This window comes from Mytilus edulis, chromosome 5 (assembly GCF_963676685.1).
Source record: "Mytilus edulis chromosome 5, xbMytEdul2.2, whole genome shotgun sequence".
Taxonomy (NCBI): Eukaryota; Metazoa; Mollusca; class Bivalvia; order Mytilida; family Mytilidae; genus Mytilus; species Mytilus edulis.
The window spans coordinates 8,883,731-8,907,623 of record NC_092348.1 but is presented as its reverse complement, the minus strand read 5'-3'; the positions used below and the strand labels follow the sequence as shown (position 1 = coordinate 8,907,623).

Sequence of the window (23,893 nt, the reverse complement as noted above, 5' to 3'; positions counted from 1 at the left end):
CTGAGAGTTTTTAGAAATGAGAAATTTTGATGCTTGAACTTACCTTGTTACTTTTTCGTCGCTTCAAAATTGCCACCCCATGTCAAACATAGCCGACACCCCGCATGTGGCGTTCTACACGGTGCAGATGGTTGGAAATTATTTGTGAGATGCAAACAATCGTTATTAGAAAGTTATGTATACAATAAAGCACAAAACGAGCAGGTGATGATGGTCACTATAAATCAAGCAGTAGATGTAACTATCTGATGCAATTAAAATAAGTACACATGCATGACTATACAAGTTTTTTTGTGATATGAATATGTTAATATATGTACAATGAAAATATTTGTTATTATGTCAGCTGCAAATATTAAACAAAGTTAGATTAAATCACTGTCTACATCATCATATCTCTTGTCTTCAATAGTTTAGTTTTCTTTTAACGATTTTAAGTTTCACTACACATTTGTGTATAACAATGTTGCCATAGTAACTATTATGTCTTTGCATAGTTTTTAACTTAGCACTTTTCGTTGGATGCCTCACAAGTGTAGCATTACAAGACTATATATAGTAACTACGAATGCCGTAGTAAATGATCCCACGGCTCTAGGAGCTGCAGATACTCGACAGATTAACTGGTCAAATCTGAAATATAAAACGTTTTAAACAATTTGAAATTGTTCAGATGTCTGTATGAAAAAACTAATCGACAGAACATGTTTGTATCAATTATTTTAGAAGACTAAACAATCATTTCAGATTCTTCAATCCGTTGTGAATGTAGTGTGAATATATTGGGGCTTGTTTCGTGTATATTTGTGCTAACATTGTTCATCTTTCTGTAAATTTGTTTTTATTCATATCTACTGTTGAACAGATTACAGCTGTGTACAACTGTTGCCTTTATTTACCAGGTCTACACAACTGTTCTCGCTTCGTTTGTAGTTCATGCGGTTCCCTCATATTTGCTGGGCTTTTTATCTTGATTTGTGTATTCCTAACTTAGATAAGAGATTTAGTCATCGGTATAGTACTGTTGCCTCTAAGATATTTTTAATTTCTAAAATATATATCAGCAACACCCGTATTGGATCAGTAGTATATGCATAAGTTGATAGTACATGCATTAACAAAACAAAAAATTAGTAGGTAATCACTTTCCGGCGTCCCATGTTAGATTTCTAGATGAAGCTTTGTGTCGAGTTTCGTGAATAATTTGTAAATATACGATTATTGTCACAACACAATACTGTTACAACGCTGTAACTTGTTTGAATTTGTTTTAACACAACTGAAATTGTATGGCTGCATTAGTGAGTTTACGAACCGTCACGTAAAAGGTATTTCACAAATATAGATATATTTCTTTAGGCTTATCGTTCTTTGTTCGGATATACTAGTAGTTCAAACCCTGATACCTGGAAATGTGACAGGTGTAGTTTACCATGCAATAACACTTGAATGTCAAAGTATAAAAATTCGGGTTTTTTCTGACGCTGTCTTAATATAAAGCTTCGGGAATCGGACACGTTGAATGAATATAATCTGTATATCTGATTTTGTGTCATTTGGTTTGATGCGAACGTATGACTTTACTGTCACTAAAACATTACTGTAATTAACAGAACATTTATATGCTACTCGCTTAATAGCTAGGACTGTTTGTCGGCAAGATTCCGAGTATTTAGGCCAAGAAAGCCTTATATGCAGATTAATTTTGGATTGTTTGGGTTATATAGAATTTTGCTCTTCAACATTTTATATTTTGGCTTCTGAAAAATTTGGTATCCGGCGTATCTGACAAGGTTAATTCCAGAAAACGTGGTATGCGCTATCGAATCATGTCGTATGTACAGTGTCTGGAAATACAACACCAGATTTTGTGTTCCTACCTGATCATGATTGCAACTTTTAGCGTTGATCCTAATTATGTCTGTAGATATTTTACAAACTGTTGCTTTTTAAATAGGAGCTACATAGATATAAGAAGATATGTTATAAGTGCCATTAAGATAACTCTCCATCCAACAGTCTGTTTCTAAAACGTAACCAATTTACATTTTGCCTTCTCCTTTTTAAATCAAATTTCCATTTTCCTTTTTGGTGTATAGATATCATCTTACTTGTTCATTTTTCGTATTTAGATCTTTGTTTTTAAACAAGTAATTCAGTGGTTTTCCGTTTTGTTTATTATTGTTTTTTTATAATTAAGGCCATTTATTTTATTGTTTGAGATGTGTTACATTTGTAATTTCAGGGATTTACAAAATCTTCTTATTTTTCTTTTGCACATACCTGCTAAACAGTTTCTTTTGTTTCTTTTCATACTCAAGTTCAATGAGAGAACCTTCAATCCAGAATTTACCGTCTCTAATTTGATACTCGTGTCCTTGTTTGCAATCACATCGGTATGCTCCACGCGAAAACTTGAAGCCTGCTTGTGGTTTACACTGTAAAACAGATTCAGATATATGTGAGATATATTAAAATTATCAATTATATCTTAAAACATTTCCTTCATATATTTGTTGATAACTAGATAGGTTAATTATACAGCTAACAGAAACTAAAACAATCCGTTCATCAAATCTGACTTTGCGTAAACGTTAAGTCGTCCTTTTTGCTTTGAAAATCAATATAGAACGTTAGCTTTAATCTGGATTAACGAGTTGGACTTTTCTAATTCCCATACATTAACATATACATCAAAGGAACACATAAGGTTAGTTTATAAATTGTACGGAAAACAAATAGAAGTATGCACTATTTTGAACTAATGAATAATTGTGGCATTTTAAAAAAAAATTCTCTGTCCATTATGTGTACAATACCCTTATTAGCATATTTGTCTTCACTTCAATAACCGCTAACATTTGAGATCACCAAAGTCAATGCATGATGTTTGTCCATTTTCTATCTGCTTGACAAAAGGGAGTGATATATTCCGGTTAAGCATGCAATTTGATTTGTTACCTACATTGACAGGACTATATCCCTGTTGACATAAAAGAAGACCAATGCGATGATTAATGTTTTATGTTTTATTTTAGGGTACTCCAGTATTAAGATAAAAACAAATCGACTTCACAGATGACATAAATATTTCAAGGCTGTACCCTATATCGACTTCGTCTAACGACTATAGGGAGTTGAAATTCTAACAGGGAATAAGATATGAAGTTTCGCATTGACATATAATGTAGAATAGATGTGAATGAACCTAACGTCATAAAAATCAGAGATTACAGATTTTGCTCTCAGTGATATTTCAAAGCTACCGAATATTTTATATTTCTATTTGTCTTGAATTAATTTCCATACTAAACAATATTAACAAACTCCAATGTAAGTTCAAGTAAAGGCAACAGTAGTATACTGATGTTCAAACTCATAAATCCATGGACAAAAAACATAATCGGGGTAAAAAACTAAAACTGAGGGAAACGCATTAAATATAAGAGGAGAACAACGACACACCACTACAATGTAACACACACAGAAACGGACCAAGCAACAGACAAAATCCCACGAGAATAACAAATATAACATCAAAACCAAATACATGAATTTGGGATAGACAAGTACCGTGACACGTCTTATCGCAATGTGAATTTACACTAAAAAATAAAAGAAAACAAACGACGCAACGTTAAAATGTAACACATACAGAAACGAACTATAATATAACAATGGCCATATTCCTGACTTGGTACATGACATTTTTAAAGAAAAAAATGGCGGGTTGAACCTGGTTTTGTGGCAAGAAGAGACGACCATAGAAACTAACAAAATTAAACGCTAGACTATATCAACCAAGGGAACAAACGGCAACAAAACTGTCATATTCCTGGCCTTGGTACAGGCAAAAGTAGTGTTCGGCACATTACGAACGACTGCTACGCCAATAATGTTTATAAACAACCAAATCACTCCTGTAAAATACGCAACCAATTAACTTCTTATATTTACTACAAAGCGTTAATTAAATTTAGCAAATATATTAAAGAGAAATATTTTACCTTTGTAGACTTTGTATGGCATCTAGCTGTATTTTTGAATGCGTTGGCAACATTGAATGGTTGTGGACACTGGTTTACTTCGAGTTTGTCTAGTGGTACGTCTACTGTTATAACTCCTCTGTAACAAGAAACACGACATGCATTTACAATGTAAACATTGTGTTATTAAGCTTTGAATTGTTTGCCTAAATATTTAAGTAAATAAGTTTATCATTTTTTAAGTAAGTTTTTTTATTTCAAATAGTTTGGTTTGTAGATATAAATTTTATATAATGTACATTACTTAATTGTTTGAATAGGAAAACCATATAAAAATATTTAACACGATGTCATGCAAAATAGACCATAATCTTAATAACACGTTGACAAATATATGATAAGAATCAATTATTGACTGTCTGGTAGATCTAAAATTTCAACATAATAAAGTTCAAGACCGAACATTAAAATGGCAAAAGAACGGTTATAGTCATTGTATATACCGCCCTCTCATTGGGTATATAAATTCTTAGAATATACCATGAAACCACAATAAATTATAACAATGTATATAATATACGTTTAGAAAACACTGTCCGTTGTTTCATTACATATTTCCTTCCCAAATTTGTACACACAAAAAAACCAGTTCTTCACTATTGAACTACACCAAATCTATTGCATCCAACATTTTCAAGCACAGAAGGGAGTAAAAGACATTTACCCTCAAGTATTTAAATTCCAAAGCTATTACCAACTCGCTAAGCTTTTTACAGTAAATGTGACATGCAGAAATACTGTAAGAAGGAACACTCCCGAATTTGGTTAATATTTTAAAGTTCTACTAAAGTACTGCAAAATCTTCAAGACAACCAATTTATTTTTTGCAATTTGCAATAATATCAATACTTTTGGTTTTTCTGTGCATTAAACCATTATTCCCAAATACTAAATTGAAAGATGGGATTCATAGTATCATCAAACATCATCAAACATAACTATTTCTGCAAACAATAAACTCATTGATTTCAAAATCAACCACACCAAAATATAATAATATCAAAATACCCGACGTTTTGATCGACAGCATATTTGTTGAGTTTGGTGGATTGATATTTCAACAGACAGTCGGTATTTCTATTATAACTAATTGTCCAACTATACTGGCCATCGTTGTGATGTACTCATATAATTAACATATAATTGTTTGGATGTAACTTTGGTTTCATACTTACGCGAATTCTATTTTATTTGAGATGTAGTTCTTTTTAAAGAATGGAGCAGAATATGTCATGATCCACTCATCCACCATTCCATCACATCTAAAATATGGATGTGACCATTGTCCATCGTTATAATCTGGTGCCTTGTATCGCATAGGGAAGTATTCAAATCGAATCTGACTGGTCCCAGCAGGATCGTATCTTACCATTGGTCTCATCTTATACGTTTGTAAGTGTTCAAAGTTGGTTTTCCAGTTAGCTTTCATCTTAACATAAAAATCTTCATAAATGTATTTTCTGGGATTGCCAGCAGTATCAAGGGCAAGAGCTCGTCCATCTTGCATGTAAGCAAAGGGACCAAACATTTCTCTTTTGGAACCATCTTGGTTTTCAAAGGTGTATGGTTCGAAATAAAGCCCACAAGAAAGAATTTTATGATCAGCCATAACGTTGGCAATAACCTCTCCAAACATTTGTTCCATGTGCAATCGTCCACCACCCCTTAAATTACCAAAGTTGTCGCTAGCTTGAACATTTTGTAAGAAATTACTCAAAAAGTGGGCTAGTCTAAGTGCTGTTCTTCCTTGGTAATCAAATTGTCTGTCAACGCCATAGGCAACGTCTCCTGGTAGATGTAATAGACTTGGTGCTGAAGTTCTACAGCTCACCTTATTGATACTGGCTTTCTGACGGAAAATCCTGATCATTTTTTCAAACCTCATCTGATCAAATTCGGATCTCTCACCACTATTCACCGTTCTCTTTCTCCTTTTTCGTAACTTATCTTCTAAATGGATTGGCGATAGCTTTTCTTTTTGTTGTCTTTTTTCAAACTTTTTTTGTGCTTTTTCTGAATATTTGTTAACCGTGTCATCGTCCACATTAATGGATTTTAACGATCGACTTTTTATAACATTTGGTTCAGACCCGTTTAAGTAGTTTTCTGATCTTCTTCTTCTGACGTTAATATCTCCTACGCCAAACTCTACGACTACTTGCTCTGTCTTGTCGACAATGGGAAGTACTCCAAGTTCTAAAATTATTTAATATAGTTTATAGTAAGAAATTGACTCAATTTCCTGAAAATGTATGTCATTGATGTGTTCACTTCTTGTAAATTTACTATGTATAAAATGTTGAAATAATTAAACAGTTTTTTTACCACCAAGTGTCATTGGTCTTGGTCTGAATTGGCACAACTTTTAAAGAGCCCACGATGGAACAAACTCAACAAAAGTTAAAATCGTTAAAAGTGAAATAAGTTTATGATAATTTATAACTTTCTCCATAACAGCCCACGATTAGGACGTAATGCAAATCGAAAATATTTTTGAAGGGATATTATTTCTACACTGAGTATTAAGGTGGTTGGAAATTTGTATCGTAAAAAGTTCTGTCCTTTGTCCGAACATAAACAACCAGGATTAATATTACTTTCTATTTTTCAGAAGAATGTAAAGGCAATAATCATATCTATCAAATGCAAGATATTTATTTTCAATTTGCTATCTTTTAAATGTCTAAAATTTTAATCTGTTTTATCTGCAAATAAAGATGTTAGTGTAGTTCATGCGCGTTTCTCGTTTTTTTAATATATGGAGAAGACCGTTGGTTTTCCCGTATGAAAAGATTACACTAGTCATGTTGGTGCCCTTTATACCTTGCTGTTCGGTGTGAGCCAATGCTCAGTGTTGAAGGCCGTACTTCGACCTATAATTTTTTACTTTTATACTTTGTGACTTGGATTGAGAGTTGTCTCATTGGCACTCATACCACATCTTTTTATTTATATTTATATATTTGATATATATATATATATATATATCTGAAATTAAGACCGATGTTGATACAATATATCCACCTAAAATGTTACACGATATCTTAAGCGGATAATAAACAGAAAATTATCGTTCAAGGGGTTTGTGTTGCTTATTCTTTGGTTTTCTATGTTCTGTCATGTGTACTATTGTTTGTCTGTCTGTCTTCTTCATTTTAAGCTATTGCGTTGTCAGTTTATTTTCAATTTATGAGTTTGACTGTCCCTCTGGTATCTTTCGTCCCTCTTTTAAACAAGTTTGATATTAATTTTATCAAACATTATTATTGCCTACCTGTATATACATTGGCATAAAAAGATTTGGGTGAAATATCATAAACTATTTAAAAAAATCTTTTCTTTCAAACAAACATCTGCAAAAATCAAATGTTGTCACCGACTGGTGCAACCACAATTTAAAAAAAAACAAACTCTTAATTATGATTAAAAATATTTTTGAAAAACTTACGTCCATCTTTCACACATTCAAAGTTATTCTTGTATTCTTCATCAGTTGCTCTTTCTACGTCATCACCTTGGAATGGGGGAGATATCCATCTTGGATACCGATATGGATTCTTACAATGACAAACATATCCTCCACGTCTTCGGCCATAACCCATCTTATGTTTACACTGAAATCAGACATTGACAATGACAAACATATCCTCCTCGTCTACGCGCATAGCCAATCTTGTGTTTACACTAAAATCAGACCTTGACAATGACAACATATCCCCAGGTCTACACCGTAGCCTATATTATGTTTTAACTATAAATACACATTTGAAAATCAAAAGATGACTAGTTGAAAGGCGGATTGAAAATGGTTAGTTTGGATGAATATTGTGAAAATAATTGTAAAAAGTTCGAGATTGCATGTTGGTTACGTACGTAAGCGCGGCACTGTTTTAGTTATCTTGTGGTGTTTACCGTTGATGGAATATGTTCGATGTTCTGCAGTTTCCATGTTGTGTCGACTTGTATATAATTTGTTTGTACTGTATTTCTGTCAAGTAGTGTTTAGTAATATTTTTTTTTACTTTTTCATAAAGCGGGAGGTTTGGCATGCCATTAAACCAGGTTCAACCTATCATATTTTCTATAAATAACCTGTACCAAGTAAATATATGGCAGTTGTTATTAAATAGTTCGTTTATGTGTCCATCCTGGCGTTTATTGTTGTTGCACTTCGGTGTTCCTTTGTTTTCCTCTTATAGTTGATGTGTTTCCTCGCGTTTGGTTTGTGGCCCGGATTAGTTTACTCTCAATTAATTTGTTACCTTTGAACACCGGTATACTACTGTCGCCTTTATTTAGACTTTTGGTATTTGGACATGTCTGTTATTTGAGAGTTGTGCTATGCGATCTGCATTAATTTTACTATTGAAAGGTGTGAATACAACAGGTTCGAAAAACCAATGCATTAATTTCTATTTCAACCAAATTTATCCTCTGTTTTTTTCGCAATAGATGCAACATTATTTAATGATGTCGATTTTAATACAACTTGCACGTGTGTCTGGAATCACTTTTACGACTACAGACAAGACTGACAATTTTGGAGGCCAAATACATGAAATCTAGAGGATTAAGGGTTTTATTTGTGTTTCAGGAACTTCTATCTTTAATGCAAATAATTTTGAAAAATATATAGCATCGTCTACAATGCATTTGAAATGGTATGACACACTTTAGATTGACTAACATAATAAGGAATGTAAATGTGAATATCTAATATACATGGGCCTGTTCTAAAAAAGATATCTCATCAATGATTGTCTCATGTCATATCTTGATGGTTTTTATGGGTTTCCTGAAGAATTTTTGGTTGATGGTTGATCTCTGATAGTTTCTATTGAACATGTTGAATGTATTGTCATCTTTTATAGACTCGGAACATTTAAAAGAACTTGACTATATGTGTCTTTTTGTTATTTTTGTCTTTGGGTTCCTGTTTCATTAACACATCTTCAGTTATTCGTATTGCAACAGCTTCATGCATTTCATCCCTTAACGTCTTTGAATATTCGCTTTATGTCAAAGAAATTTAACTTAAAACGACAACCGTTTTAGTAATTTATAGACATACTATATGCTAATTTTCAGAACGTGGATAACATATCATGCCATATGTGAAAAATGCGATCTTAATGTTTTTGATTTTACCAATTAATTTTTTTTCTGATATTGCTGTTGCATCAATGTGCACTATGTATATTTTCGTTAGAATTATCATAATATAATTTGAACATAATTAGATAAAAACACCTCCAAAGTAACAGCATACCAATCAGGCAGAATTTGTTTTTCGGAGATAGATATAACATAACCCAAAGAGAAGAGAAAAATAGACACTAACTTATAGTTCATAAAACACAACTTTAAAACTCAGGGTTCAAATTGGTCTACAACACTTGCCAACCTTGTTAAACCCGTTGATTTTTTGCCAGACCAACATGTTTAAATATGTTGAAGCATTTCTCTAACCTACAACCCTTTCATACTAAGACAGGAAAATTTATCAGTTTCGTTTTTCTTTCAAGATAAGAATTGTTATTCTAATTGGAGAAGAGGCATGTTATTTAGTATTACTATAAAAAAAAAAAAATTAACATACATTTCTTAATTAGTAATAGGTCAATGGTACTTATTTGTCTATTCGTATTACATAATTATGTATTTAGTAACAATCCTATTTTTTAATTGAATACTACCAAAATCAATCCCAACCTTCCTTTTGTGCTCATAGACCTATTTTAAAATATCATAGATTTCTATTTACTAAAACGTAAGTTATTGTGCGAAAACCAAGAAAAATGCTTAGTTGGGCCCTTTTTGGCCCCTAATTCCTAAACTGTTGAGACCAAAACACCCAAAATCAATCCCAACCTTCCTTTTATGGTCATTAACCTTGTGTTTAAATTTCATAGATTTCTATTTACTTTTACTTTAGTTAGAGTGCGAAAACCAAATGTCTTCGGAGGACGACGATGACGCCAACGTGATACCAATATACGACCAAAAAAAATTCAATTTTTGCGGTCGTACAAAAATGATCTCATTTCAAAATTCTAATGGAGTTTGCAACAATAATTATATAACTACTCATTTAAATACATCATAATATATTAAAATGTAAAATGGCATACAGTCATGGTCAGGTGACGATGCCCCCGCTAGCATACAACGTTATAAAGGGACATAAATCAAGAACTGTAAAAGTGAAGCTGCCAAAAATTGAACTTAAAGAGTTTAGAGGTAATAAGCATTATATACACATTTCACTCAATTTAGTTAAGACAAACTTAAGATACTAAATAATTCTTCCATTTTTCCATTTGTAAAAGGGCATAACCTTAGAATGATAATCAAAGTGCTTGTAATCACTGAATGTATATTGTATTTAGTATTAATTTAAGTTGATTCAACTACTATTCTGGACAGAGAAAGATAACTCAAATTTTTAAAGATTTCATAAAGCATTGGTTTTATTGAATACTAGAAAATGTCCTTATCTTTATCGTACACATCCATAAGAAATTAAGGATCAAATCATTTAAACATAAACATAATCCAACCGCTTCTTCAAAGCACAATTACATAATATAAGTTTAAAGAGCTATGATTTGATGTTGATTTTTCAGAGAAATCACTGTTAGAAGATAAAAGTCACAAATTGAACACGGAACGTTTATGAATAGTAAATAAAATTACTTGGACACCCAGAAGAACTGGGCCTGACAAATACAAATAAATAAGGCCATATTCATACGCATTAATTTGTAATGTAAATGTTACAACTAAGCTTTAAAAGGTAGAATTTTACCCCTGTAGAAGGCCCTTTACATCTTGAAATGCCGGACAGAAAACTGGGTCCAGGGTTACCAGGACTGGTACCACAGGCATTAAAGTCAATCTCTTGAAAATCTGTATCAATGACAATAACGCCAACTATTCTGGAAAACAAATATGAATGTTAATTAAAATGCATAACTAATGAGTCCTGACATTTAGGCTTAAATATATCACATTATAAAGATTTTAAGGGTATTAGTGTTTTTTTTAAAGAAATGAAAAATTAGCTGTTTTATTAAGCTTATCTGTTTTTAAAAGGTGTGCTGTTTTATAACCTTGTATGTCAATATATGTAATCGTCCTTGTACTATTTGTATTGTTTATTCTATATGTATTTCCGCCTTATATAAATGTAATGGATTCAAAAGCTCTTCGGGGCTTATGTTATTTGTGAACTTGCACATCGACTTTAGATAAATCTTCTGAATCTAGTTGAACTTTTTATTTTACGATTTTTAAAACAACATTCTTTGATGTGGTTTTATTTATCTTTTGTAACTTTTGGATAGTTTGGTCATTTTTAGGTTGTACCGATATAATTGAAACCATTTTTCAATTTGATTTCTATTGTGCTTTAAATCGTTCTCACTATGCAATTTAAAAAAAATATGCAAAGGTCGTAGTATTCGTCAACAATTATCACTTGCTATAAGTTTTGATATTTATATGATTATTAGAATTGTGTGATAATTAATGTACGTTATTTGGTCTTTGTTATACACTGATCGTTAAGTTTATTCCCATCGTTTGTATGGACTATGGACGATTTAGAGCTTACTAAATAGTCTTGGCAGTCAACGCTGAAAACGTGTTGCGATTTCTAGATGGCTAATTATGGTGAACTATTGTTTTTTAGTTGCTTTCTCATTGACAGTTTACCTATTATAAATTACCATTAACTTCTAGTTTCTATTATCATAAGTTAGAAATTGAAAATAGTCCATTTCTCACTAAACAAAAACTTTTATTCTGTTGTTACAATGAAGTTTAAATACGAACGATAAAAACTAACCTCTGTCTCCTTAAATGTGTCCAGTTAGAATATCTTGGCATAAAATCCACTATTGGAGCCACAGCACTAACTTTCCATTTCTTAGATCCACGACAATCGAAATAGGGCTGTGTGAAGCGAACTGGCAATAACGTATCGTCCGAGTTTTGTTGTTTTGGTAAGTTAGGTCCAAAGAAGTTAAAATTGTCGAAATGATTATTAATAAACTCTCCTGTGACATTTGAATACTTTATTCCTACACCAAATGTAAACTTTTTACTTTTATCCAATGCACTGTCAGTATCAGGTAACCAGAAGTTGTACCACGGGTTCATTTTATAACCATCCGTAGTATAGTTTTTATTTGTACCAGCTCCAATGTCCGTTACATATGCCGCTCGGCGTGTAGGCTCGCGTAAATAATTATCTTGGTCATATGTGTCATCCCAACGCCAACCTTTGACGCCAAATAATGGTATTGTGTTGTTGAAATCAAGAGTAACGAACCAATTTGGATAATAACAATTGTTGTCAAAGACTATAGAACTTCCGTTTATATTGCTTGGGTTGGCGTTCATATCAGCAGTTACGGACATATATAGATAATGAATATTTGGTTGTTGGTAAAATAACTCGGTGTCATTCATCTTCTGTAAAATGTAACTCATGAAATAAGCTCGATTTAAAGCCATATTATGCATGTGAACAAGATTTGTTCTATTTTTATAGATAATTGTACTTTTCAACTGATTTGCCTTTGGTATTTGCGACACTACATCTGGGAGAAGCAACATTTCCCGTTTTGATTTACTTCGACAATTTGATCCTTTTACTGCTTGAAACAAATCATCAATAATGTCAAAATTATCACGTTTCATCCATTCATATTTTCCCGCCAGAACAAAATGGCAAAATAAAACAATGACCCAAGGGGCAGCTCTAATCAATAATGAACATCCCGTTAAACTTCTTCGCGCCATTTTTCACATTTGAAGTTTCAAATAGTACTGCCTGAAAAGAGAAAAGAAAAAACTTATTAACACAGTTTTTCTGTATCTAACTTCCTATATAGACACGCACTCATTTCACTCCTTTTCAGAATAATGTGGTTCCATTTGTTTCACTCCCAGGTTCCTCTATTTATATCTATACAATGAGGTATTAAGTTACTAATCTATTCATGACATATTTGACAAAGCACAAAATATCATAAAAACAACAAGAGAATCACGTTTTATTGTTGGGTTTCTTCTTTTGTTACTGATCTTCCAGTTTTTATTCAAATATGAAATATTTTTTGAGAAACCAATAAATACAAAAATTCATATGATGAAACAATAAGTGTACCAACAAATAAATATAAACAAGTGGCATAGGGCAATTCGGTTTTAGTCATTATGGAATACATACAAATTGCTGTATTTTAATTCCTAACTTTTGACTTTTGAGGCAATTTAGAGAAGCGAAAGACGCTAAAGGGGTATTCAAAATAATCAGTCGGGGGGGGGGGGGGGGAACTGGCAGTGCCATGGCACCAAAAGGGAAAACACAGTTTAAAAGACAAACAACAGTACAAAAAACAACACAAAATAGAAAATCAAAGACAGAGCAACAAGTACCCCCTCAAAGCCGGGGTTGATTTCTAGTGCTCTGGAAGGGTAAGCAAATTCTGCGCCAAAAGGACTTCAACATTATAAGTAGAAAACAAACAAATTATGTGATTGCACAAAACAACTAAAAAGACGAAAGACAACCATTTGTACACAAAATACAACATAGAAAACCCAACACTGAACAACACGAACCCCTGCAAAAACCAGGGGTGATTTCCGGTGCTCCAGAAGGGTAGGCATGTCATGCTCCATTTGTGGTACCCGTCGTGTTGCTTATGTAAGTACAAGTCAAATGATAAGTCTCATTCGTTTGGTTACTTTCGAGGAGGAGAGGAAGGGTTTGAAGTTACGACAATTGGAGCATGTCTGTTATCATCTGTGAAACAGATATTCAATAACGGTCAACAAACTCTTAACGGCGTCAGTAATATTTTTGAAGGGATGATTATATATTCACCTCTTAGAACACTTGCTTTTTAAAAATAGTTTTTTTTTGTCAGAAGTGACCATATATCAAGGAAATCTTTAAAGGAAATGCATGTTTTGTTATATCGTATTAACTGGGAGATATCACATTCTACACATATACATGTAAGCGCTGCTGGACAATTAATAGTAACACATGGAAAGTTCACCATTAACATTGTTTAAAAACCGGTTTATAATTGAAGACCATATGTTGACCTGTAAATGCCCTTTTGTTGGTTGTGTAGGGTTGCTGTCACACTCACGTATAACTCGCACATCATTTTATTCATTGTCGATACATTTTCAGGTAATTCATTTCCCCATTTTCATTACCTAACGTAGTGGGCATCTTCCTAACCGAGAAACTGTTTTGGACATATTTTCTTTGCTACGTTTGGTTCGACTTTCCAAACTTTGGCTCTGGTATTTTCTGGTGCAGAATTATTAAATATTGCATCGAGCGGGAAAATGTAAATTTCATCTTTGTTCTCAGACAAATTGAGTTTCATGAGACAAAAGTTTTTCTTTTATATCCAAATGTGAATGCATTTTTTTAATTTCTGACAAAATATTTAGGCAAATCTTACCTTGAATTATACATGCATTTTGTGTTAATCTTGTTTGATATACTAAACCATATTCCTTATGAAAGTATACCACCTCAATATTGTAATCAATTTCCAATAATATATGATTGGCGTACATGTATTTACTTCTTCGTTTTTAATATATTTTCAATTGAATAAATCATTTTGATACGAATTAGATTCTTCCAGCACAATCACTTGAGAGAGCAATTCGAAAAAGAAAATGTATTCTGTTACATCAACATATTTTCTTCTAATGTTCAGAATTCGATTAGAACAACAACACCAAATGTATGAAAGATTAAAAATAAATATTTTGAAAACTTAATTATAGCTGAAATCAAAATATATATATAAGACTCCCTTGACCAGCAGTTGTGTAAATATAAACTTAAAGCTATTTGTCGAGCAAGATTGATGAGGCCGATTTAAAATGCACTATTTATAATTGTCAAGTTTCAAGTGGTTTTATCCAACTTAAACACGACATATGCAAAACCACTAGTTACATCTGACGTGAATAGATGCACAAGTATTTGCGGTTTTGTTTTTTAAAGGATGTGGAAAAATTCAAAAATATTATTTTCAATTATTTCAAAATTTAAAAAAAAATAACCTAATACTTCCGGTCCGCCATTTTCCTCAGTCAGAAAACTATTTTTGATGTTACGTTTGGGAAAATTTCAAAGAAACAAAACATAAATATACATTTTCTGTATTTTAATATATTGTTTTTACCTCAATGGTTTCTTTGTCTTTCTTTGGTGCTCAGTTTGTACAATTGTGTCTAAAATACAGTAAAAAATCCAACAGTAGATCACATATTGAAATTATTTATCAGTTCATATTAGTCAGACCAATGGTGTTATCTGAAGATAAATGTCGCGTTATCAGTTGTTTTTGTCCGTCGTCGAATCTAGCAACACAACAACGCCTGATAAGCATTGATCGTTTGCAAACAATTTGAATAAAGTTTGACATGTTCTTTGCAATGGGAGGATCAAATCTATATTTGTCCGATGAAAAAAACTCAAAATTAAAAAAAAAACCTTTATTATACACGGGTAGTAGCATCGTCATACCTTGATGGGTTTAGAACGTTGATTTTGTCATACAGATTGGTTCAGTTAGACATGGTTGTGTTATGACAATGACAATGACAATATAAACATTCTGATTTTGCTAAGGGAACTTTTAAATATGAATTCAAGCTGATAAATATCTTTTATTATAGCTAATATGTTAGTAAATTCCAATTTGTATATAATGGTTAATTATTTGACACAGTATAGTGTTAGCGTATGCAAAAATATTGGTTTGGTGTCTGTTACATCACGTATTTCGCTACAATAAACAATTGCCGCATTTTTTCAGAAAAAAAAACCGCTTCTAGATTTTTTGTGTTCTGTTAAATAGTTCCTTTTAAAATTGTTTCACGATGATGACTGCTGTACCCATATTTTGACTATTTTATTTATTATGTCTGTTTAATTCACGCATCATTGTAAATATAACGGAATTTGATGATATAAAAAAGAAGATGTGGTATGATTGTCAACAAAGTGAGAGGTTTAGCGCTATAAAACCAGGTTTAATCCACCATTTTCTACATTTGAAAATGCCTGTACCAAGTCAGGAATATGACAGTTCTTGTCCATTCGTTTTTTATGTGTTTTTTCATTTGATTTTGCCAAGTGATTAGGGACTTTCCGATTTGATTTTCCTCTGAGTTCAGTATTTTTGTGATTTTACTTTTTGCATATAAATTAGGATAACTGACAATTCTGTATCATGGTTTAGTTCATGTTCGACACGGTTCAGTTTTGTGATGAAGGAAAAGTTATGATGAAACTGTAAACATACTTAATAATTTAGAGTTGTCTCATTGGCAATCATACCACATCTTCTTTTTTTTTATAATTAATACAACTATTGAAATATTTTAAAAACAAATTTTCTCTCGGATACTTTTTTTCGAGATTCAGATTCAATATTTTATTATAATCTTACTACTTGCAATTCAATTACCCTGTTCTACTCCTATTTTGCGGCAATTCGAAATTGCATCGTAATATATAATTAGTAGATCTATGCTGTATGATTGCCAATGAGACAAATATCCACGCGAGACTAAATGACGTCTATATGGTCACCGTACGGCCTTTAACAATAATCACTCATAATGCACAGCAAGCTATAAAAGGCCACGACGAAATTAAAATGTAAATGAGTTAAAAAAACACCAAACAAAAAAAACAAACATATTATAAAGTGACTAGTGGCACTCACGTGGCATTACAAGCCCATTTCCCGCCAAATGTTCAATGACTTGTACTTTTCAACCTAATTTCATTTATAGGTTATCTAAAACAAAAATATTATTACCACTTGTTTATGTTGGAATTTTGGCCCGTGCAGAGACGGTTAAATAACTCAAATGTCATAACGAGTCCATTAGTCAACACAGCAGTCATGTTCTGTATATTTACCATTTTCTGCTCCCACGCATAACTTTATTTGGTTTTCATTCCAGTTCAACTTAATATTTTTTTATACTTCCAAATGTTTAGATGCGAGCACCACCGGCGAGTCACAAAAATATTTAATTTTATGTTTTGATTTAGATATTCAGTAAATCATGGTTTTGAGTGGGAATTGTGCACCTTGGTCTTATATTTGTCCTTAATCATATTTATGAGTATAACTTATTCTTGACTTGAGGCGATAAAAAGATTGACAAATTGCAAAGAGAGCTGTTGAAGACTGTATGCTGTCCTCTCGATATTGTTTGGTTAGTCGTTGTTGAGTAACTGGCGTAGAATCCCGGAATCTTCTTTTATTCGTTAAGAGACATAATCTGATACAAAAATGAAATCACTATGCATAGAACACAATTGTAAAAACAATGACTCGCTGTTACGTTATGGAACTTTAAATAGACGTATTTGAGCATTGTACTAGTGATGATGTTTACGATATTTGTACATCTCTGAAGGAGGCCATCATTGACAAACAGAGAACATGGTTTAAGTGAAACATAAGCAATGCTTTTTGTTTGTGTGATTTTTTTTTAAAACCGAAAACCAGTTCAAAAGATCTGCGGTTATTTTCATTCTATATAAATATTCCGGCGACCCTTCCTTACGACTAGTAACTATTCCTGAATGAAACTACAATGCAGAAATGTGATCCATTTGTGCGAAAGCTTTAATGGCATTGCCAATAGTAACAACATTATTGGTACAATTCACCAAATGGGAATGTCGACAAAAATGTCTCTTCAGTGATGATCGAGGTTAAGATATTTGAAAAATCAAAACTGATTAAAACAAATGAAGATATCATAAACCAAAAAGACAAACGTATTACCAAAGCTGTGCAAAGAATCGGAGCCTTGCATGAAGGAGATACATTCATTTCTTTAATTTAAAAATAATTTCAAACCTTTTTATTATAGAAAATTTTAATAACACATTGGTAATGATAACATTAACGGTGCCTGCATTATATGCCATATAAATGGAACTGCTGAATGCGATGGCAGTGGCGGATCCAGAACTTTTCCTAAGGGGGGCCGTTGACTGACTTAAGGGGGGGCCTGCTCCAGTCATGCTTTAATGATTCCCTATATAATCAACCAATTTTTTCCCACGAAAGGAGGGGCCGGGCCCCCCAGGGTCCCCCTGGATCCGCCTATGGATGATAGATTGACCATGGCTGTGGTGTAGTTCCATAATCGCCGTAATAAATTCGCAACCAATTTTGCGGCAATGTATCATTTGTGCCTTTTGCTAGCATGTTCTATTGAAGACAAGGCACACACATTTTTAATTAATGTCTACATAAAGGCCTTATACATAACATTATTAGATAAGAATCAAATTCTGATATCAAATTCACAAATGCAGTTTATTCCGGTTTAAAGTTTTTCTTCATCTGATTTTTGTTTTTTGTTTTGTGTGTGTGTATTCAATAGATACTAAGGAATTTAAACAGGACGAATGACGAATCAGAATTTAAATAAGCAAAACTGTTGATTCAGTTTCATGATTTATTTCTGGTTGCCTCTGTGATAATTTTTTTTTCTGTTTTCTAGTTAAAATGGGGGCAGTCTTGTCTTTTTTTCTGTCAGTCTTACCATATATATGCAGGAATTCCAATCAGATCGGGTTGTTATTCTAGATATGATTACAACCAACCGTTTCCAGTTATTCTTGTTTATAAATATAGCGAGCAAGATTGTGTTTGTTATCGTATAATTTATGACATTATCTATTACCTAATTACTAATATTGTTTATTTTTTCCCGAAATAATGATTGACAGAAGAAAAAAAACTTCAATCCTCTTATTTATCTTATATTTTTGTACTTCCGTAGCTTCAATAAAACTTACTTTGCTATTGTCAGTGAAAATGAAGAATTTCACCCGAATTTCAGTTTAACAAATAATACATTCCTGACAATCGAAAGATGTTGATTCACTGGACAAATCAACTGTGACACTTTCCGGAATTTTTTCACAAAAGATCCGAAATATGTTATAAACGCAAATTTTGGTTTAAAGACCACTAACAGAAACTTAAAATAAACAAATGCAATGTGCACGTAATTTGCATATATGACTGATGGAACTGATCGGGTTGAGGATTAAAATGCACCCTGTAAAATAAACCAATTCAATGTGCACGTGATTTGCATATAATATAATGCACCCTGTTACGGATTCGTGTGTGTTATTTAAATTCTGAAATTTCTCAATAAAAGAATTAAAACGAATTTCAAGTGAAGTCTTATTGTATCAACTATGTTTCAATGTATTTATATTCAAAATTAATATATGTGATGCGAATGGTTATTATAAACGTCAATCGGTATATATTTCGTGTTAACCACGTACTTAACTACTGAAAAGAAAACTCACATTTAAAATGAAATAATTGACAATTTTTATCAATAATGATTTATTCTTACATTTTCATGTTCAAATATAGTCTGATCTGATGATTTGTAGTAAAAATAATCTTTTTTTAGTAAATCAGCGATTTCTTCTTATAAACTTGATCTGTATGACGCAGAAAAAAGGTTATTTTTACTGAAATTCTATAATAAGATTTTCTTATGGCATGTTTTAAAAATAAGTTTATTATTTATCCTTTCATTTCAAAACTTTCAGAGTATGTGTTCTTCGGTTGCATTAAACTCCTTAACTAAGCACATTTTTAGATTTCGTCGCTCCGCTATAACCATTAGTTAAACAAAAACGGTACTTATAATATATATAGCGACTTTCAATATTTAGATCGAGCGATTAGCTCCGACCCCGTGACGGTCTTTTCATTGTAAATCTTTTGTATTTGTTTAAAATTCAAATGTGCTCTGAAAGTTTTTAATATTATTATTTTATACTTTCCAGAATGATAATGATCCTGAAAAAAGATCAGAGACTAGGTGGTGCACTTCAGAACTTTTCCCCTCGTTGTTTTCTATCTAATGATGGTAAGAATGAAAAACGTCTGGTCATTATTGATTTAAATTTATTTTATTTTTTTATTTTTCGTCTTATTTTCATATAAATTCGCTAACATTTGTCATATATCGCAACACTTCATAGCTAGTTTTGTGGGTTTTCTTTTCTCAATGTTGAAGGCCGTTCATGTATCTCTAGTGAAAAGCTGCCTCGTTGCCAATCACACACCCATGGTCTTATTTTAATTTAAACATATTTTATTTCAAAAAATCATGTGCATGACATACACATATAAATACAGTGATACAATATTACAAAGGGATTCGGAAACAAGGTTTCCCTTATATTAATCCGTCTCCCTGTAGAAAAAAGATAAAGGGAAATAACTGCAAAATAAAAAAGTGGATTTTTTTTTTTCGTCAGATCTTTCCTATATATATGTAGAAGAAATACAAGATATTGTCAAGCTTGCACTTCAAAAATGGCAAAATAGTGGTTGCATCATCTCTCTTACTACTCCTCGACTCGACAGTGTAATTTTTAACACAAATGGACAAATCATAAATGCCTTGTTGAAACAAATATATGATGACAATAAAGATGTTCTACTTGTTGATCATGGCAATATGTTGCGAAATGGAAACCCAATTGCAGAGCTACTAAGTCAAGATAAATTTCATCTCTCTGACTCTGGCGTGTCTCAGCTATCGGCAAACTTAAAGCGTGGAATACACACTGCCTTAAACATTCCCATGCCAAATTCAAGAGGTAGATCCAAATCGCGCAACACAAGAGGACGTGGACGTGGACGTGGCAGAGGTCATCATGAATAACTTGCTTTTTAATATTATACATATTACCATATCATTATGTTGACTTCCTTTAACATGTTTAAAGTCATTTACATATAATTTATATATACATGTACAACTTTATATATTTCTTCTTTTTTTTTTGGGCTGATAAATTCATATTCTCATTTGAATAGATTTTTCAAATGAAACAGCCATTATGTGAAGAAGTCACACTATTACATGGTCATATATATGTAACCTCTGCTAGGTATAAAAGTTCGCCTTTTTTATTTTATTTTATTCATTTTTATTTTTAGTTTTCACATTTGAATCATACTTTTGATCTTGAATTAACCCAGGATATCAGGTTATTCAACCCAAATCAGTTTAATAGTTATTCAGTTAAAAGAGGATACATAGAAAAGAAATTATCTGTCATTATATCATAGACTATTTGTATTTAGAAAACCATTGTAAAAACTATCCTCTAAATAAATCTACTTATTTCAAATATTTACATTTCTGAATATTTTCCTTGTTGTCTCTTCCTTTTATTTAGAGACAAATTTTTATTATTTTTTTTTTTATAGATAGAAAATCTATTCTATTATTTATACCAGATTTAATTGTATCAACCAAAATGCCAAAATCAAACCAATCATCTGTAAAATTTGGTTATTGGAATATAGGTGGCTTATTTTCAAAGGGCATGAATAAAGCAGAGGATCCCCTTTTTCTGAAACATATAGAGAATTACGACATTGTTTTTTTAGTCGAAACTCATGTGGGATATAATTCCCAAATACACAATATTGGCAAATTTCATTATCATCCAATATGTAGAAAATTATCAAATAATAACCGTCATTTTGGGGGTATAGCAATTCTACAGAAAAGTCACGTTAAACCTCATGTCAAATTATTGATTAACAGTAATCCAGATTATCAATGGATTAAATTAGAAAAATCCTTTTTTGGATTTAAAAGTGACCTATTTATTTGTGTACTGTACAACCCCCCTGTTACGTCTAAATATACCCAAGAACTCTCTTCTGATGTTTTTGAATGCATAGAAAAAGATATCTTTCAGTATAAAAAAATGGGTGAAATTTTGTTATGTGGAGATTTTAATGCCAGAATAGGCTCTGAAAATGACTTTATAGTAAACGATGATTCAAAATTTACTCCAATTTTTGATACATACCCTACTGACAAAAACATTATGACAAGAAAAAGTCGAGACCAAAAAATTGATCAAAGAGGCAAAGAAGTTTTGGATTTTTGCATTAGTAAACAAATAAGAATTTTAAATGGCAGAGTTCTTGGTGATACATTTGGTAATTTTACTTGCTATACCCCCAATGGTGCAAGTGTGGTTGATTATGTTGCTGTGTCGGAAGAAATTCTTGAAAATGTACTGTATTTTAAAGTATCCAGATTTATTCCCACATTATCTGATTGTCATTGTAAACTTGAGTGGGAATTATCTGCAAAATATTGTGTTCCTGGAGAAAATGATATTCCAATCCAGTTGAAAAATATGACACCTAATTATGTCTGGACTGACTGTTCAGCAATAAAATTTCAAGAAACACTTTCTTCAGATACACTACAAAACTACATACTAGAATTCAACAACAGCACAATTCAATTTACTCAGACATCAGTAGATGACGCATCATCAAAACTTTCAAACATCTTTTTATCAGCAGCAAATCTATCACTTAAACGACCTTTAAAAAAACACACAAACAAACAAAAAAACAAAAAGTGGTTTGACGCAAGTTTACAACAAGCTCGAACTAACTTGCTTAATTATGGAAAAATTTATTCAAGATTTCCATATGATCCAATTATCAAAAATCACTTTTATAAACTGAATCGTGAATACTCCAAACTAAGGAAATATAAATACAAACAATACAAACAATCATTGATTAGTCAGCTGGACTCCTTGCACGAAGAGAATCCAAAACTGTATTGGAACTTAATTAATGAACTACAGGAAAAAAATGAAACTAAAAAAAATGTGGAGTACAACCATCAACTTTGATATCACATTTCCAAAAGTTGTCACAACTGAAAGGTGAATTTCAAAGTAGATATACAGAGCTATGTGAAAAACTGAAACAGTTAGAAAACTCAAAATGTTTCAACGAGTTGGACTCCTTTATCACTGAGTCTGAAATATCCAAAGCCATTTCACACTTAAAATGCAATAAATCATCAGGCTTGGATAACATTAGTAATAATATGATAAAGAATGGACAGACTTTCCTTTTAAAAAGTTTCAACAGATGTTTAATACTTGTCTGTCTTCAGGTATATACCCAACATCTTGGACTGAAGGTTATATTACACCAATTTTTAAAAGCAACGATACAAGTGACCCTAACAATTATAGAGGAATAACAATAACAAGTGCAATTGGAAAGCTTTTTAATAGAATATTAAGTCTAAGACTGGACAAATTTCTTCAGGAACATAATATTATACATGATAGTCAAATTGGATTCACAAGGAAAGCCAGAACTGCAGATCATATGTTTATTTTAAACTGTCTTATTAACAAATACTGTAATTCAAAAGAAGGTAGACTGTTTGCCTGTTTTGTTGATTTTCAGAAGGCTTTTGATACTGTTATACATACAGGGATCAAGATTAAACTACTAGATATTGGGGCTGGGTCTTATTTTTATAACATTATTAAAAGTATGTATGAAATTAGCAAATCATGTGTCAAAATTCAAAATCAAGTAAGTGATTTTTTCCCATTAGATATTGGAGTCAAACAAGGTGACAACCTCAGTCCGAATTTATTCAAGATATTCATAAATGATTTGCCCAGATATTTGTCAGATACTAGAGACCCAGTTAATGTCAATGACAAAGATCTACATTGTTTAATGTATGCTGATGATATTGTTTTATTATCTACATCAGCTGAAGGACTACGAGAAAAGCTGGGAATGCTTGATAAATTTTGCAAAGATTGGGGTCTCAATGTGAATACTAATAAGACAAAGGTGCTGATTTTCAACAAGGCAGGCAGACATGTAAAACAGATATTCACATTTCAGAATATAAAT

The 23,893-nt window shown here is 31.9% G+C and overlaps 1 protein-coding gene across 1 annotated transcript; it reads right to left on the bottom strand.

Moving 5' to 3' along the window:
- Positions 1-274: 274 nt before the first annotated feature.
- Positions 275-15,418, bottom strand: LOC139522892 (uncharacterized). Its single transcript, XM_071316525.1, has 8 exons — positions 15,281-15,418; positions 11,896-12,885; positions 10,855-10,984; positions 7,495-7,660; positions 5,222-6,242; positions 4,008-4,125; positions 2,284-2,438; positions 275-633 (listed from the first exon to the last, which is right to left on the bottom strand). The coding sequence occupies exons 2-8, from the start codon at positions 12,852-12,854 to the stop codon at positions 528-530; spliced, it is 2,655 nt and encodes an 884-aa protein (XP_071172626.1). The 5' UTR covers positions 12,855-12,885; positions 15,281-15,418; the 3' UTR covers positions 275-527.
- Between the last annotated feature and the right edge of the window lie 8,475 nt (positions 15,419-23,893).

What these genes read in the sequence shown, in the direction of transcription:
- LOC139522892 (XM_071316525.1), bottom strand. Translation starts at nt 12,854, where the DNA reads ATGGCGCGAAGAAGTTTAACGGGATGTTCATTATTGATTAGAGCTGCC. An exon ending in ACACATTTAAGGAGACAGAG is followed by an intron (nt 10,985 to 11,895) that starts GTTAGTTTTTAT and finishes TTTGTTTTCCAG; the next exon opens with AATAGTTGGCGTTATTGTCA. An exon ending in GTAAAGGGCCTTCTACAGGG is followed by an intron (nt 7,661 to 10,854) that starts GTAAAATTCTAC and finishes GTCTGATTTCAG; the next exon opens with TGTAAACATAAGATGGGTTA.